At 44.9% G+C, this 12476-nt stretch overlaps 1 protein-coding gene across 2 annotated transcripts in view; it reads left to right on the top strand.

Annotated features, from left to right (window-relative positions):
• The window catches only part of LOXHD1 (lipoxygenase homology PLAT domains 1), a 176723-nt gene that overhangs the window by 29725 nt on the left and 134522 nt on the right, over window positions 1–12476 (top strand). For both annotated transcript variants that reach the window (XM_057700151.1, XM_057700150.1), the window contains exon 5: window positions 6859–6957. In XM_057700151.1, coding sequence (XP_057556134.1) covers window positions 6859–6957 — 99 coding nt within the window. The remainder of the gene's footprint in view (window positions 1–6858; window positions 6958–12476) is intronic.

The raw sequence follows: 12476 nt of genomic DNA, 5'->3' as shown, positions 1-12476 counted from the left end.
TCTTGATTACCACCTAGGAGCGACTATTAATGACTGAGTGATATTTTAAAGTTGCTGTGTAACCAGGCTCAGCTGAGTTCAACCCACGCCCTGTGTCTTAGCACGTGTTAAGTGCCAAATAAGTGGTACAGACTACAGAAGTTCTGGAGTGGAGTACTGAGGGCTCAGGAGGTGGGCCTTATGGAGAGAATCTGGAGTTTAAGCTCGACCCGGCAGGGTAGGGGGAATGACAGCTAAAAGAGCGCCTTCTTGTCCAGATCCCTTGAGTCCATGTCTGGGCTTCAATCCTTTCCAACTGTGAAAACTCAAGTGTCTCAACCTCCTGTTTCCACTGATCACCTCATCAGTAGATGGTGACAGTAGCCATCGTGAGGCTTACATGAGATAATAGGTGTGCTGGCCCATACTAGGTTCTCAGCAACCCCAGGAGGCTCTTGTTTCTTGATTAGTGGGTGTGTCTGCAAAGGCAGCAAGGTTGAGGGCCATCTAGAGAAAGCAGAGTTGTTCCAGTCCTGTTTAAAGAATAGGGTGAAGCTGGGTGAGAAATTCGGTCCTCTGGACCTGAGAGAAGAAAGAGGAAACCTCCTGGGAACAGCGTGAGGGGAGGGAGAACTCAAGTCCATGGGTCTGGGAGGGTATTTGTTGGTCAGTGGCCATGACCCAGCTCCCAGCATGGAGTCTGGCCTCCCATCTTTGGGTTCTGCAGACCATGTCCTCCCCACACCCATGCAGCCTTGAGTATTTAGGGGCATTCCCTGGTGGGGGGAGAACATTCCCCTTCGGCCCCTGCCCCAGGACAGCCCCCGTGAATCTCTCTCCCTGCCATTTTCATCTCCCTCGCAGTGCCTGTGAGATCTCACTTGTGTCTTGGCATCCGGGCTCTGGGTGAGCGGAAGTGCTGGGTGTCAGGGTGCGAACCTGGCAGATGTGGTTGAGGGTGGGGTAAAATCAAGTTCCATCATCCTCCTTCCAACTCTCCTCCCCAATCTCACCTGCCAAAATAAATAAAGGCACATTCTAATTAAACAGGATCTGGGGATGGGCGAAAGGCAGGGGAAAGAAACTCCATTCCATCAGCTCATTCATGATTCTCTGCTTCCTGAAAAAGCCTGGACCACGTGAGCTTCTCTGAGGCTCAAACCACGTTGCGCGTGGGATGGTCTCTTCCTTGGCAAGCGGGACAGAGGCTTAGTTATGGGGTCTTTGCTAGGCTTCTGCTGTTGGGCACGTGACCAGTAGCTCAGCCGGCTCAGTTGTGCGCCCGGCACCAGGACTTGGAGCGTCTGGTTCCCTCAGGGCTGTGCCTCCCCCTGCCGCCCAGGGTTGCTCTCTGGAGATGTGTCCCGTCGTCACTGCTGTGTGCTGACTGTTCCAGACAGTGTGCAGGGGAGGCTGCGGGGGCGGCTGGCGCACCCGGCAGCGCAGGAGGCAGCTGGGGCCTGCCAGTGCCTGCCTTTTCTGGAAGCCCACGCAGCCAGCTTCCGGCTGGTCTGCAGGGGACAGATTTCCTGTTTGGAAGGAACAGCCTTGTGCCTCTGCCATGGGGCGTGGAGAGGAAAAACGGGCAAAGGCAAGGCTGGGCTTGTGTATCCTCTGAGCAGAGCAAGAGGGACACAGACAAGCCTGTGATGTGGCCTTTGAGGCAGCCATCTGTCTTTCAGTGGCAAGTAATGCTGCCTGTGCAGAACCCCAGATTTGTGCTGTTTGGCTTTGGAAGGCACCATGTGGTCAGCACCCGGGTCCGTATCTGCTGTGTATTGTTCAGATCCATGGTTCAGACAATTAGTTTGTCCTCTTTGAGCTCATGCTGACCTTTAGTGGGAGGAGGCTGCTGCCTGAAAGGTGAGGTTGCTGGGTTCACACATGCAGGCTGTGCCCTGCACACGTGTGGCTATATAAGGAGATCCTTTCACACCACAGGGGTTATAGATTTATGCATTTATTAGGACAGTTATCCAACAGATGGCAGTAAAGTGTCTTGAGGAAGGCACCCCTTTATCTTAGTTGCACAAAGGCACTGTGTGGGCTAACCCTGCTGAAAGGCCAGAGAGAAATCAGTTCTAGGGGGAGTTTTATAACAGATAACATGCCAAGTGGGGAACCATAGGCCAACTCTAGGGCTCTGGTGGGCCATCTCTAGTCCCTGTTTCTCCCAAGCTTGCTCAGGAAGGGCGATGATCTCCTTGCTAGCTCCTCCTCCAACTTGACCTTCCCCTCTCTTCCCACCTCTGCTGCTTGCTCATTCACAACCAGGCAACGAGCTGAAAGGCACAATGCCTGAGGCTGTGGAACTGGACCTGCCATCGTTCCCGCCTTCAGGAAACCCCAGAACAGACCCCCTTCTCTATTGGACTCAAGGGAACGTCAGGCTCAGCCCATTCACACAGCATTACGGGGGCGGGGAAAATGGGGCGCAGGACATGCTCCTTCTCACCCCTCCGCCCCAAGACAGAAAGGACAATTGTTCCCCAACCTTCAGAGCCCTGAGCTGCTTAGCTAGTGGTAAGGGTGTGCTGTGATTATCCTGCACCCAGCAGCTGACTGCCCTACACGGGGCAGCTCCACTCCCACCTAGGCCGCAGAGAGCAGTGGTGCCTGCCGTCCTCTGTCCAGAAACACAAAGGACAGTGAGAGCACAAGAGGACAGAGCGCGGAGGGGGCCAGACCTGGTCTGCCACCTGTCTTTGTGTGGACCGTGAGCCTGGAAGGCTTTTACATATTTAAAGGGTTGGAAAGAAATCAAAACAAGAATACTATTCCACGACACAGGAAAGTTCTGTGAAGTTCAAGTGTCCACGTCCATGAGTAAAGTTTTCTTGGAACACGGCTGGGCCTATTTGCTTATGTAGTATTTACATAGGATTGGGTACGGCTGCTTCGGTGCTACAGCAGCAGAGCTGCGTAGTTGCAACAGAGAGCGAGTGGCCTGTAAGGCCTGGAATAGTTACTATCTGGCACTTACACAAAGACGTTGCCAACCCCTGGCGAAGTGCATGCGTGCCCATGTGGTATTCTGGAAACAGCCCTGGATTTGGAGACCAGAGACCTGGTTTGAGCCCTGCTGGCGACATGTGGCAGCTGTGTGTCCTTGCTGAGCTGCCTTGCTCTCAGAGCCTCAGTCACCTCATCTGTTAGTGAGAATGTCCACAGGACCTGCCCACCCTACGGGACCCCTGCCTGGATCAGACGCCATCCAGGACATGCAAGTGCCCTGTGAGCCGCAAGCCCTGTGTGAAGTGTTAGTATTATCTGCCCAAGAAGGTGGGTCATTCCTGGCCTCTTCTTTCCACCTTTCTTCTCACCATCTTTCTCCAGACTGCCTTGCTCCCTTGGCCTCTGGGGCAGGGGTTTTAACTGGCCGAACCACCCACTTGTGCCAGAAAGGCAAGTTTGCCCTTGTTGAAACTCTGATGGCAGGAAGTTGGGGGGCTCTCATGTGACCACTTAAGAGGAAGCCTTGCTGCACTGCGTTGGCTGTTTGCCAACGGTGAGGGAACGAAGCCCTGCTTTTATTCTTTCATCAATATGTGCACTGCATCACAACTTAAGATGGGCGCTGAGCCCTAGGCCTTGCTTGGAAAATGGCAAATCAGATCCTACGGGGTTCTGCCTGAAGAGGAAATATGGGTAAAAGGAGAGAAGAACAGTAATAAAATAAGCCTCATTATCTGTCTATGGGGCCTTTTAAAGAGCAGATTTAGAAGGCAGTTCTTGGCTACTCCTCAGTGTGATCAAATGTCATCTGCTCTCTATCTAGCCAACTACATGCGGATGCAGGGCCTCATCTTGCTGTAGAAAGTTCCACAGAATTTAGAAGACAGTCTAGCCCTGATCCAAAATCAACTTCCTCCTGCATTCTGCTCATCTGGCTTCCTGACCCTTGGGCATGGGCCCTGATCGCTCACCTGGAAAGGCCTGGAAGCTCTCTCTGGCCTATTGTTCTCTGACCCTTGGCTTGTCGCCCCATTGCCTCACTTTGGCCCTTGTGCTCTGCTTCTCTGGACTTCCCCAAGATGAGGATGTGTGTTCCCAAAGCCCTTCGTGGGCTCCTGCTTCCCAGGCCTCATCTGCATGGGCCTTGGGTACTTTTCCACCTTCTGAGATGCTTCCCTGTTCTCCTGGCTTCCTTCCATAGGCTGCAAGGCTTCCTTTCTTGGTCAAATGTCATGGAATTGCAGGTTGAAGAGGGTCCTTAATGTTCTCACATCCCTCACCTCTGCCGTTTTCTCCACAATGTGCCTGACAGATGGCTCCCCACCAATGTGCTTGGCATAGAGTGACTGCTTAGGTGCCTCTGGGATTGGGAAACTCACTTTCCCCGAGGGCATCCCAGTCCTTTGTTGGCGAGCCCTAGATACTAGAAAATGTTTCTTTTGGTGAGCTAAAATAACCCTTTTTATAATTCAACCCACTAATTCAAATTCTGCCTTCTGGAATGATTCAGAGTGTCTGTTACTTGTTCCACAAATGTTCCCCAGCCCCCTCATCCTTCCTCCTGCTTCACCGTGTCCTGTTCCCTTTGGGGTCCTGTTGCCCCCTTGACTGACTGATGCTCAGTGGTGGCTTGCAGAGCCTCTCCCAGTCCCCACACCACCCTGGCACCACCGGCCTGCAGAGGGGTCTTGCCTCTGCATGAAGTGAGCCCTGGACTGCACCTGAGAAAGCACTTGAACCAACATGAGTGGCTCTCAGAGGCCCTGCCAGCAGAGGAGGAAAGAACCACTCCCACGGGAGGCCCGTGCACCTTGGAGTATGACCAAGAGCAGGGTCCGTGGGATGAACCATGTGACAAAGGGTCCCGGGGAGGCAACCTGGAAATCTGCCTTGATAACAGGCTCCCCAAGAAGCCTGAATGTGGCTGAAGTTTCAAGTCCACTGAGCCGGGGTTTGCCTGCATCCGGACTCTTCTGAAGGCCCTGGCCCTGGGTCCCGTCTCAGACAGGTCTTAGTGGGGAAGCAAGAGGGGATGGGAATCTGAGAGCGGCTATCCTACTGGAGCCTTCATTTGGGGACAAGGATTGGAGGGTCTTCCCCTCCCTGAATGTGTTTCACCAGGTAAAGACTGAGGAGAGAAAGAGAAGACATTGCTCTTCTTGGCTCAAGGTCCTCAGCAGATCCAAGGCCAACCTTCAGGGCTGTGTGGGTGGGGTGTCCTCCGTGGGTCCCCTGCAGGATTCTTTTTTTTTTTTAATTAGTTTATTTATTTTCTTTTTGGCCGCGTTGGGTCTTCAGTGCTGTGCACAGGCTTTCTCCAGTTGCAGCGAGCGGGGGCTACTCTTCATTGCAGTGTGCGGGCTTCTCAGTGCAGTGGCTTCTCTTGTTGCAGAGCACAGGCTCTAGGTGCACGGGATTCAGTAGCTGTGGCACTCAGGCTCAGTAGTTGTGGTGCACAGGCTTAGTTGCTCCGTGGCATGTGGAATCTTCCCGGACCAGGGCTCAGACCCACGTGCCCTGCATTGGCAGACAGATTCTTAACTGCTATACCACCAGGGAAGTGCCCCCCTGCAGGATTCTGCACTGTGTCATCTCTAGAGGGCAGCCCTGTACTGCTGGACAGGATTCGAGATGGGAAGGGGTGAAATTAGTTTTTTCTCACCCCCCCATCTCAGTCCTTTGCCCTGAGTAACTTCACAGGACTTTGAGCTTTAGGAAATTCAATTCAATTAGCTTTTCGATGTAACTCAGTGAAACTCTAATATGTGCCCAGCACTGTGCTAGGGGCTGTGAAAGAAGCCATATAAGAGAAGGAAGTCCTGCTCCCAGCCTTCTTTTAAGTTCTTGAGGAATTTAGAAGTCTCACCTGCAGGAAATAGCAAACAGCACAGGAGGAGATGGTGATGGAACTTGGAAATCATTGACACAGACAACATAGCAGAGCCAAGGAGCACAGAGGAGCAAGACTCCTGGGGGCTGGGACATCAGGAAGGCTCTAGGGAGGAGGTGGGCAGAGGGGCTGGGATCTGGGCCTCAATTAAAATGGCTCTAATTTTTATCAGCTTCATATGTTAGGCATAAGACATCTTTAAAAAAAAAGATTCTGATACATGAAAAATAGAAAGCTACTGTAGGAAGGGGAAAGTGAAGGGAATGTTGCCTCAGCCCTTAGAATTGTTGACACCCAAAGAAAAGCTAGATGATTCTCCCTTTCACACCACATAGCACCTTGGCTTTTGCTCCCCACCCTAAGGCAGGCTTCAGTTGGGGAGACCTGGGCAGGGTTCACATGTCATCAAGTTTACACTGAGACCCACTGCACCCCCACCCACCCCACCTTGAGGCCATGGCCAAGGCTGAAGCATATTGGGGTTACAGAGAATGGATTTCTGTTCAACAAATGGAGCAAAGATACAGGAAGCAGATTCAGGTCTTTAAATGAGGTAATGCCTAAACGTGCATTTGCTAGCTATTATTTGTTCCTCTGGTCTTTGCATTGGTTATGACCTTGACAATTCACATATAAATATGACTCTTATTTGCATAATCAATTTTCCCCAATGAATTTTTATACTGTGATGCAGTATAGAGATAGAGTAAAGGCAGGGGGCCCAACTGGAGTCATTTCAGGATCCAGGGGAGAAACACTGTTGGTGGGTGGATTGATTCATGCATCCCAGGGCAACGAGTTAGTAGATGAAAACAGAAGTCCCCTCTACCTCTGGTCTGTGCCTCTGCATGCAGTTCAGCAATGGCCACTTGGAACCAATGTCAGATGACTTGTGTCTTACTTGGTTATTGACAGTAATGGTGACAATCATGCATTGCTGGAGGGAAGGGTGGATGGTTGGTAGCCACTTTGGCCTCTGTTCTTCTCTCCTCAGGACCCGAATGAGCTGAGGCTTTCTCTGTCTTCATTTCCAGGTAACAAGTATGAAGTCAAGGTGTACACTGGTGATGTCATTGGTGCAGGGACTGATGCTGACGTCTTCATCAATATCTTTGGAGAGTATGGAGACACAGGTCATGGATTTGAAATCCTTTCTTCATAAGCCATGCTCAGAACTGCTTCTTACGTGGGCTGTTTTCCACCCTCCTGCCAGAGGAAGGCAACTCCAGTCTCCTCCAGGCTCTTCCGTTGAGCATCTCTCTTCTTCTTGTGATGTTGTTTGTCATGGACTTCCTTGGGCAGCATGATGTCCATCTTGTCAAGTTTATGTGTGTGATGTGTTTTCAGAATAAGTTGTGCTTGGTTTGGCAGTTGATTTAAAGTTGACCTGCAGCCTAGAGCAGACCCAGTCTCCACATCTCCAAAGGACTCATTCTCACTTACTCTTTCTCTCCCTAAGCTCCACGCCCATCTTGAATTATATTTTGGGATGTGACTGGGCATGGCCTGGTTCATTGCAGTGGTTTGGGGCAGACAAGAATGGGGCCGGGGTACAGAATTACACTTGGCCTCATAGGTGGAACAGAAACTGAGGGCACAGACACAGCTGCAGGTGTTGGAAGGAATTTCAGGCCAGCAAAACAGAGACAGGTGGTTCTGTCCCACTTCTGTCAATTTAAGGGAATAAATATAGGAGTCAGAAAAGCTACAGAGACATGAATTTTGGACACAATACATTAACTAATTAAAAATGCATTGCTGGGATTATAAGAAAAAAAATAGAAATCTGCAGGTGTCAGAAATGAAGAGAGAGCTTAAACCAAAGTATTAGCTATGAACTGATGCTGTGGATCTTGGAAGCAGGGAGCCTTCATGTTCAGCAATCTACAGCATGGATTTCCATACATATTTGGGTTTAGAAAATGATATTTTGGCTCCATATGAGGCAAAACATGCAAAAAATTAGACCCATACATAAAGCCAGGATTCCTGAAGGTACACAGGAACACCTTCGGTGAAAAAATAGACTAGGAAAAAAATTGCTCTTCAATACAGTAAACTTATCTCTGTAAAAACTCTAGATCAAAAAGACAGTTGCTGGGAAATTGATACCTTAGGCTTACATGCATGTGGGCTTGAGGACTCATTTTACACTACAGGCGTGATTTGGGAACCGTCCCCCTCAGGTACAGAAAATTCGTCCCTTGCCAGTAATACCCTTTGGGGCTTGGCAGAAGCATTTGCAAGACTTCATGAGATTCCCACAGAAAATACAGTTACTAAATATAAACACTTAATGGATGGATTAAACAACACAATTAGAAACTGTTGAATAGAGAATTAGTGAACTGTAAGATAAATATGAACAAAATATGCAGATGTGGCAGAGACATATAGGGTTGGAAAATATCAATGAGAAGTCATGAGATGTGGAAGAGAGAATAAGTTCTGACATGTTGAACAGGAGTTTCAGAAACAGAATATATAGGATAGATGAGAGGAAATATTTGAAGAGATAATGGCTGATGATGTTTTTTCAGAATTAAGCAAAGATATGAATCTTCAAATTAAAGTAACAAAAGGCATTGAACAGGATAAATAAAAATAGATCCACATTTAGATATATTGTGGTGAAGCCAAAGGCCAAGAGGAAGGTCTTAAAAGTAACCAGCTTTGGTGGTTATGTCTATAAAAACAATTAGATTGATAGCAAATTCCTATCAGCAACCTATAGAGGACATAAGTTCATGGAATAATATCTCCAGTCTTCTGGGAATTCCCTGGCGGTCCAGTGGTTAGGACTCTGTGCTCTCACTGCTGAGGGCCCAGGTTCAGTCCCTGGGTGGGGAACTAAGATCCCACAAGCTGTGTGGCATGGCCAAAAACAAACAAACAAAAAACCAAAACAAACAAAAAACCTTTAATCTTCTGAACAAGGATATATATCAAACTAGAATTCTGTACTCAGCTAGGTTATCATTCCACAGTGAGGGCAAAATTAATGGATTTCCAAGCAAACAAAGTGAAATAGGACTTACCACTCAGAGACCCACGCTTAAACAACCACTGAAGGATATATTTTAAGAAAAAGAAAACTGTGCCCAAAAGAAGAGTGTGAGATAAAAGAAACAAAGGTGAGCCCCCAAAATGATATTTATATAACAAATTTAAGCAAGCATTGACTATACAAAATGATACTAATAATAACTATTATCAAGACATAAGAAAATGTGGACCCTAAACATTAGAAGACAGTGATCTATGAGAAAGAAAGGAGATAATGAGAGTTAAAACAAAGCTTGGTTGCAGTCCATTCCCCAACCCTAGGAGTGTACACGTATTTACTTTAGACTTTAATACGTCAAGTATGCATATTAAAATTGTAAAAGTAACCACTCCCAAAGAGAAATGTATAATTTCTAAACCAGTAGAGGGAATAAAAGGGAATAAAGACTCAATCAATCCAATAGAAGTCGGGAAATAAAGAAAGGGAAAGCATGGCTAATAGCAAAAAGTAAGATAAATGTATAAATAATACAATAAATAGAAATAAACTAAACTCATCAATTGAATATATATTCTCATATTAAATTAAAAGAAATAAAATCCAACTTAAATATATGACACACAATTGTCTGAGAATATATAAAATGGAATAAAGTTTACCAGGAACATATCAACTACAGGAAAGGAGATGGTTTAGCTGATGTATTAGTATCCATCAAATTAAATTTTCAGACAAAACACTTCATTAGAAATAAGTATACTGTACAATAACAAAAAGAGCAATTAACCCGGGAAATATGAAAATTCTGAATTTGTATAGATTTAGCAACATATTTTCAAAATATGTGAAGCAAAACTAATAAAATTCTTGGAGAAACTTGACAAGTACATAACCACAGTGGAAGATTTTAATACAACACTCTCAGTAACTGATAAGTCAAATGGATAAAAATTTGGTATGGGTGCAGATTTTAACAACACAGTTAATAATCTTGATCTAATGGAATTATGCAGATTCCTAAATCCAACTGGTAGAGAATACACATTATTTTCAAGCACATAATGACAAATGCAAATGAATCAATAGCACAGAGACAACATTCTGTGATCACAAGTCAATAAAATTAGATGAAACTCCAACCTCTTGCCCCATTTAGAAATAAAATTTAACTTTCATAAAAACTAATGATCATTATAAAATCCAGGAGAACTTAAAAATCATTAGAACCAGTGAGAAAGTTTAATAAAGGTGCTGGATATAAGATTAAAACATTAAGTTTGTGTATTAAGATTGATACACAAAATATGAATATAAACAGCAAATATTTAGTTTAAAAATATGTGATTTGCAATAACAATTATATGTCTAAGAAAAACTCTAACAAAAGAGCATTCTGGAAAAAATAAAAATTTCTACTTAAGGATATACAAGAATAACTAAAGTAGAAAAATAGATTATGCTCATGGATGAGACAAGATTTAAATTCAGTAAGATATCCAAATTTCTCAGATTATTTTATTGGGTTGGCCAAAAATTCATTCAGATTTTTCCATAAGATGTTATGAGAAACCTGAACGAACTTTTTGGCAAACGCTGTATAAATGTAGTGCAATTTCAGTCAAATCCCCCAAAGGCAATATCCCACAGCTGAAGCTGCTATTAAAATTCATGTCCACAAAGGGCTAAGTATTGCCAAAACAATTTTGAATAATGAAAATAATATTGACAATATTAATAATATGAGGATACTTACCCTGCCAAATATTAAAACATTCAGATTTCTAAACACTAAAACAGTGTGATACTGATAGAAGGATAAACAAATCAACCAAAAGAATAAAGAGTCTAGAAACACACAGAAAGTGGCATTATAAATCAAAGGGAAAAGGATGAAATATTCAGTTACTGATGTTTAAACAACTGTCTAACCATATGAGAAAAGATAAAAGTAGAACTTTTTACCTTTCACCATACACAAAAATAGATTCCAGATGGGCTAGAGACTTAAATGTGAAAACAAAAACTACGAAATTTTTAGAAGGAACTTTAAGAGAGTGTCTTTTTTCAAAATCTCAGTTTGGGATGGAGTTTCTTGAACAATTCACTAAAAGCACAAAAAACAAAGGGAAATATTAATAAAGTCCATTAAGACAAGAAAAATGTCTATATAATAAAAGCCATAGACAAAGGAAAGACAATAGAAAAGTAGGGAATGCAAATTAAAACCGTGATTAGACACCATTGTACACACACTGAAATAAAATTTTAAATATATGTGTTAATAATGATTGTGGGAATGGGAACCCTCACGCACTGCTGCTAGTAATTGATGTAGTACAACTATTTTGGAGAGTAGCTTTGCGATACCTAATACATTGACGATGACTACACCTCTGGATCCAGCAACTCTGTAGGTGTCTATGCAGATCAGGTCTTACAAATGTGCAGCGGCAGGTAAGTACGAGAGAGTCCATTTCAGTACTATCTACAATAGCAGTCAACTAGAAACAACCTAAATGTACAGGTGAAAGAATGCACACAGAATTAGTGTTTCCTTCATTCAGTGACTATTACACAGTAGTCGGATGCATTCTGTTACTAGCATCAACAGAATAATCTCAAAAACGTGATATTAACTTAAAGAAAAGTAAGTTGCACAAGGGTGTGTGATGATGATAGGATGATGGTAACAGGAGAAATAGCAGCAGCCCCAGTCCCTATCACAGCACCTACCACCTCCAGGTGCTGCCCCGAGGGCTCTGCGCGTATCCATTCAGTTTATCCTCACAACAGCCCAGGTGAGGTGGAGCCCTGATCATCCCCATTTCACAGACAAGGAACTTATCTTAAGACAGAGCAATATTATGATGTTATTTATGTAAAATTCTAAAACATGCAAAAATAGTATATTTTCTTTATGGATACATACATGTGCAAACAAAAATTCATGGGAAGAATGGATACCAGTTGACAATAGTGTTTGTGGGAGCGTGTGGTGGGGAAAAGGATGGACCATGAGACTTTAGAACTACCGTTTAATTTCTTTAAAAAAGAGAAAGGCCCAAGTTAATTACCCAAAATGTTAATATCTGTTATACCTCTTACATCTGAGTGGTGGGTACATGGATGTCTAATATTATTTTCTATATGTTTGAGTGGTGGTAATTTAAAATTTAGAAAAATTGAAGGAATCAAATTTTAGAGAAGAAAGAGAACAGGGTGGCAGGAGCAAAAAGCTGGTGCTTAGGTGAGGTTGTAAGGGTTGATATGATTGGTAGACTTTAGAAAGTGATAACGGCAGACTGCGAAGTAGAAGGAACGGGTTAGAATCAAGTCCTAACTATGTGCTCAATACCTGTGTGACTCTTGCCAAGTTTACTTCTCCAAGTCTCAGGTTCTTCATCTGTAGAACAGAGTTGAGAATACTTCCCTCCTAGATTGTGGCGAGGAGAAAGTGAGGGGGAAAATAGTGTTAAACCCCCAGCAGCGTCTGGTGACAGTTATCGCCACTGCTTTCCAGAGGAGTCAGGTGTAAGGAAGCTGCTGACTGATGTTGGGGTCCCAGCCACAGCCCCTGGACCAATGACCACGGTTGTGCTCCCCGTTAAGGACAAGCAGCTGGTAAACAAGGCAGGGCCCTCAGGT

Source organism: Hippopotamus amphibius, chromosome 11 (assembly GCF_030028045.1).
Source record: "Hippopotamus amphibius kiboko isolate mHipAmp2 chromosome 11, mHipAmp2.hap2, whole genome shotgun sequence".
In the NCBI taxonomy this organism is placed as follows: domain Eukaryota; kingdom Metazoa; phylum Chordata; class Mammalia; order Artiodactyla; family Hippopotamidae; genus Hippopotamus; species Hippopotamus amphibius.
Note: the sequence above shows the minus strand (reverse complement) of the source record. Positions and strands in the feature narration are given on the sequence as shown.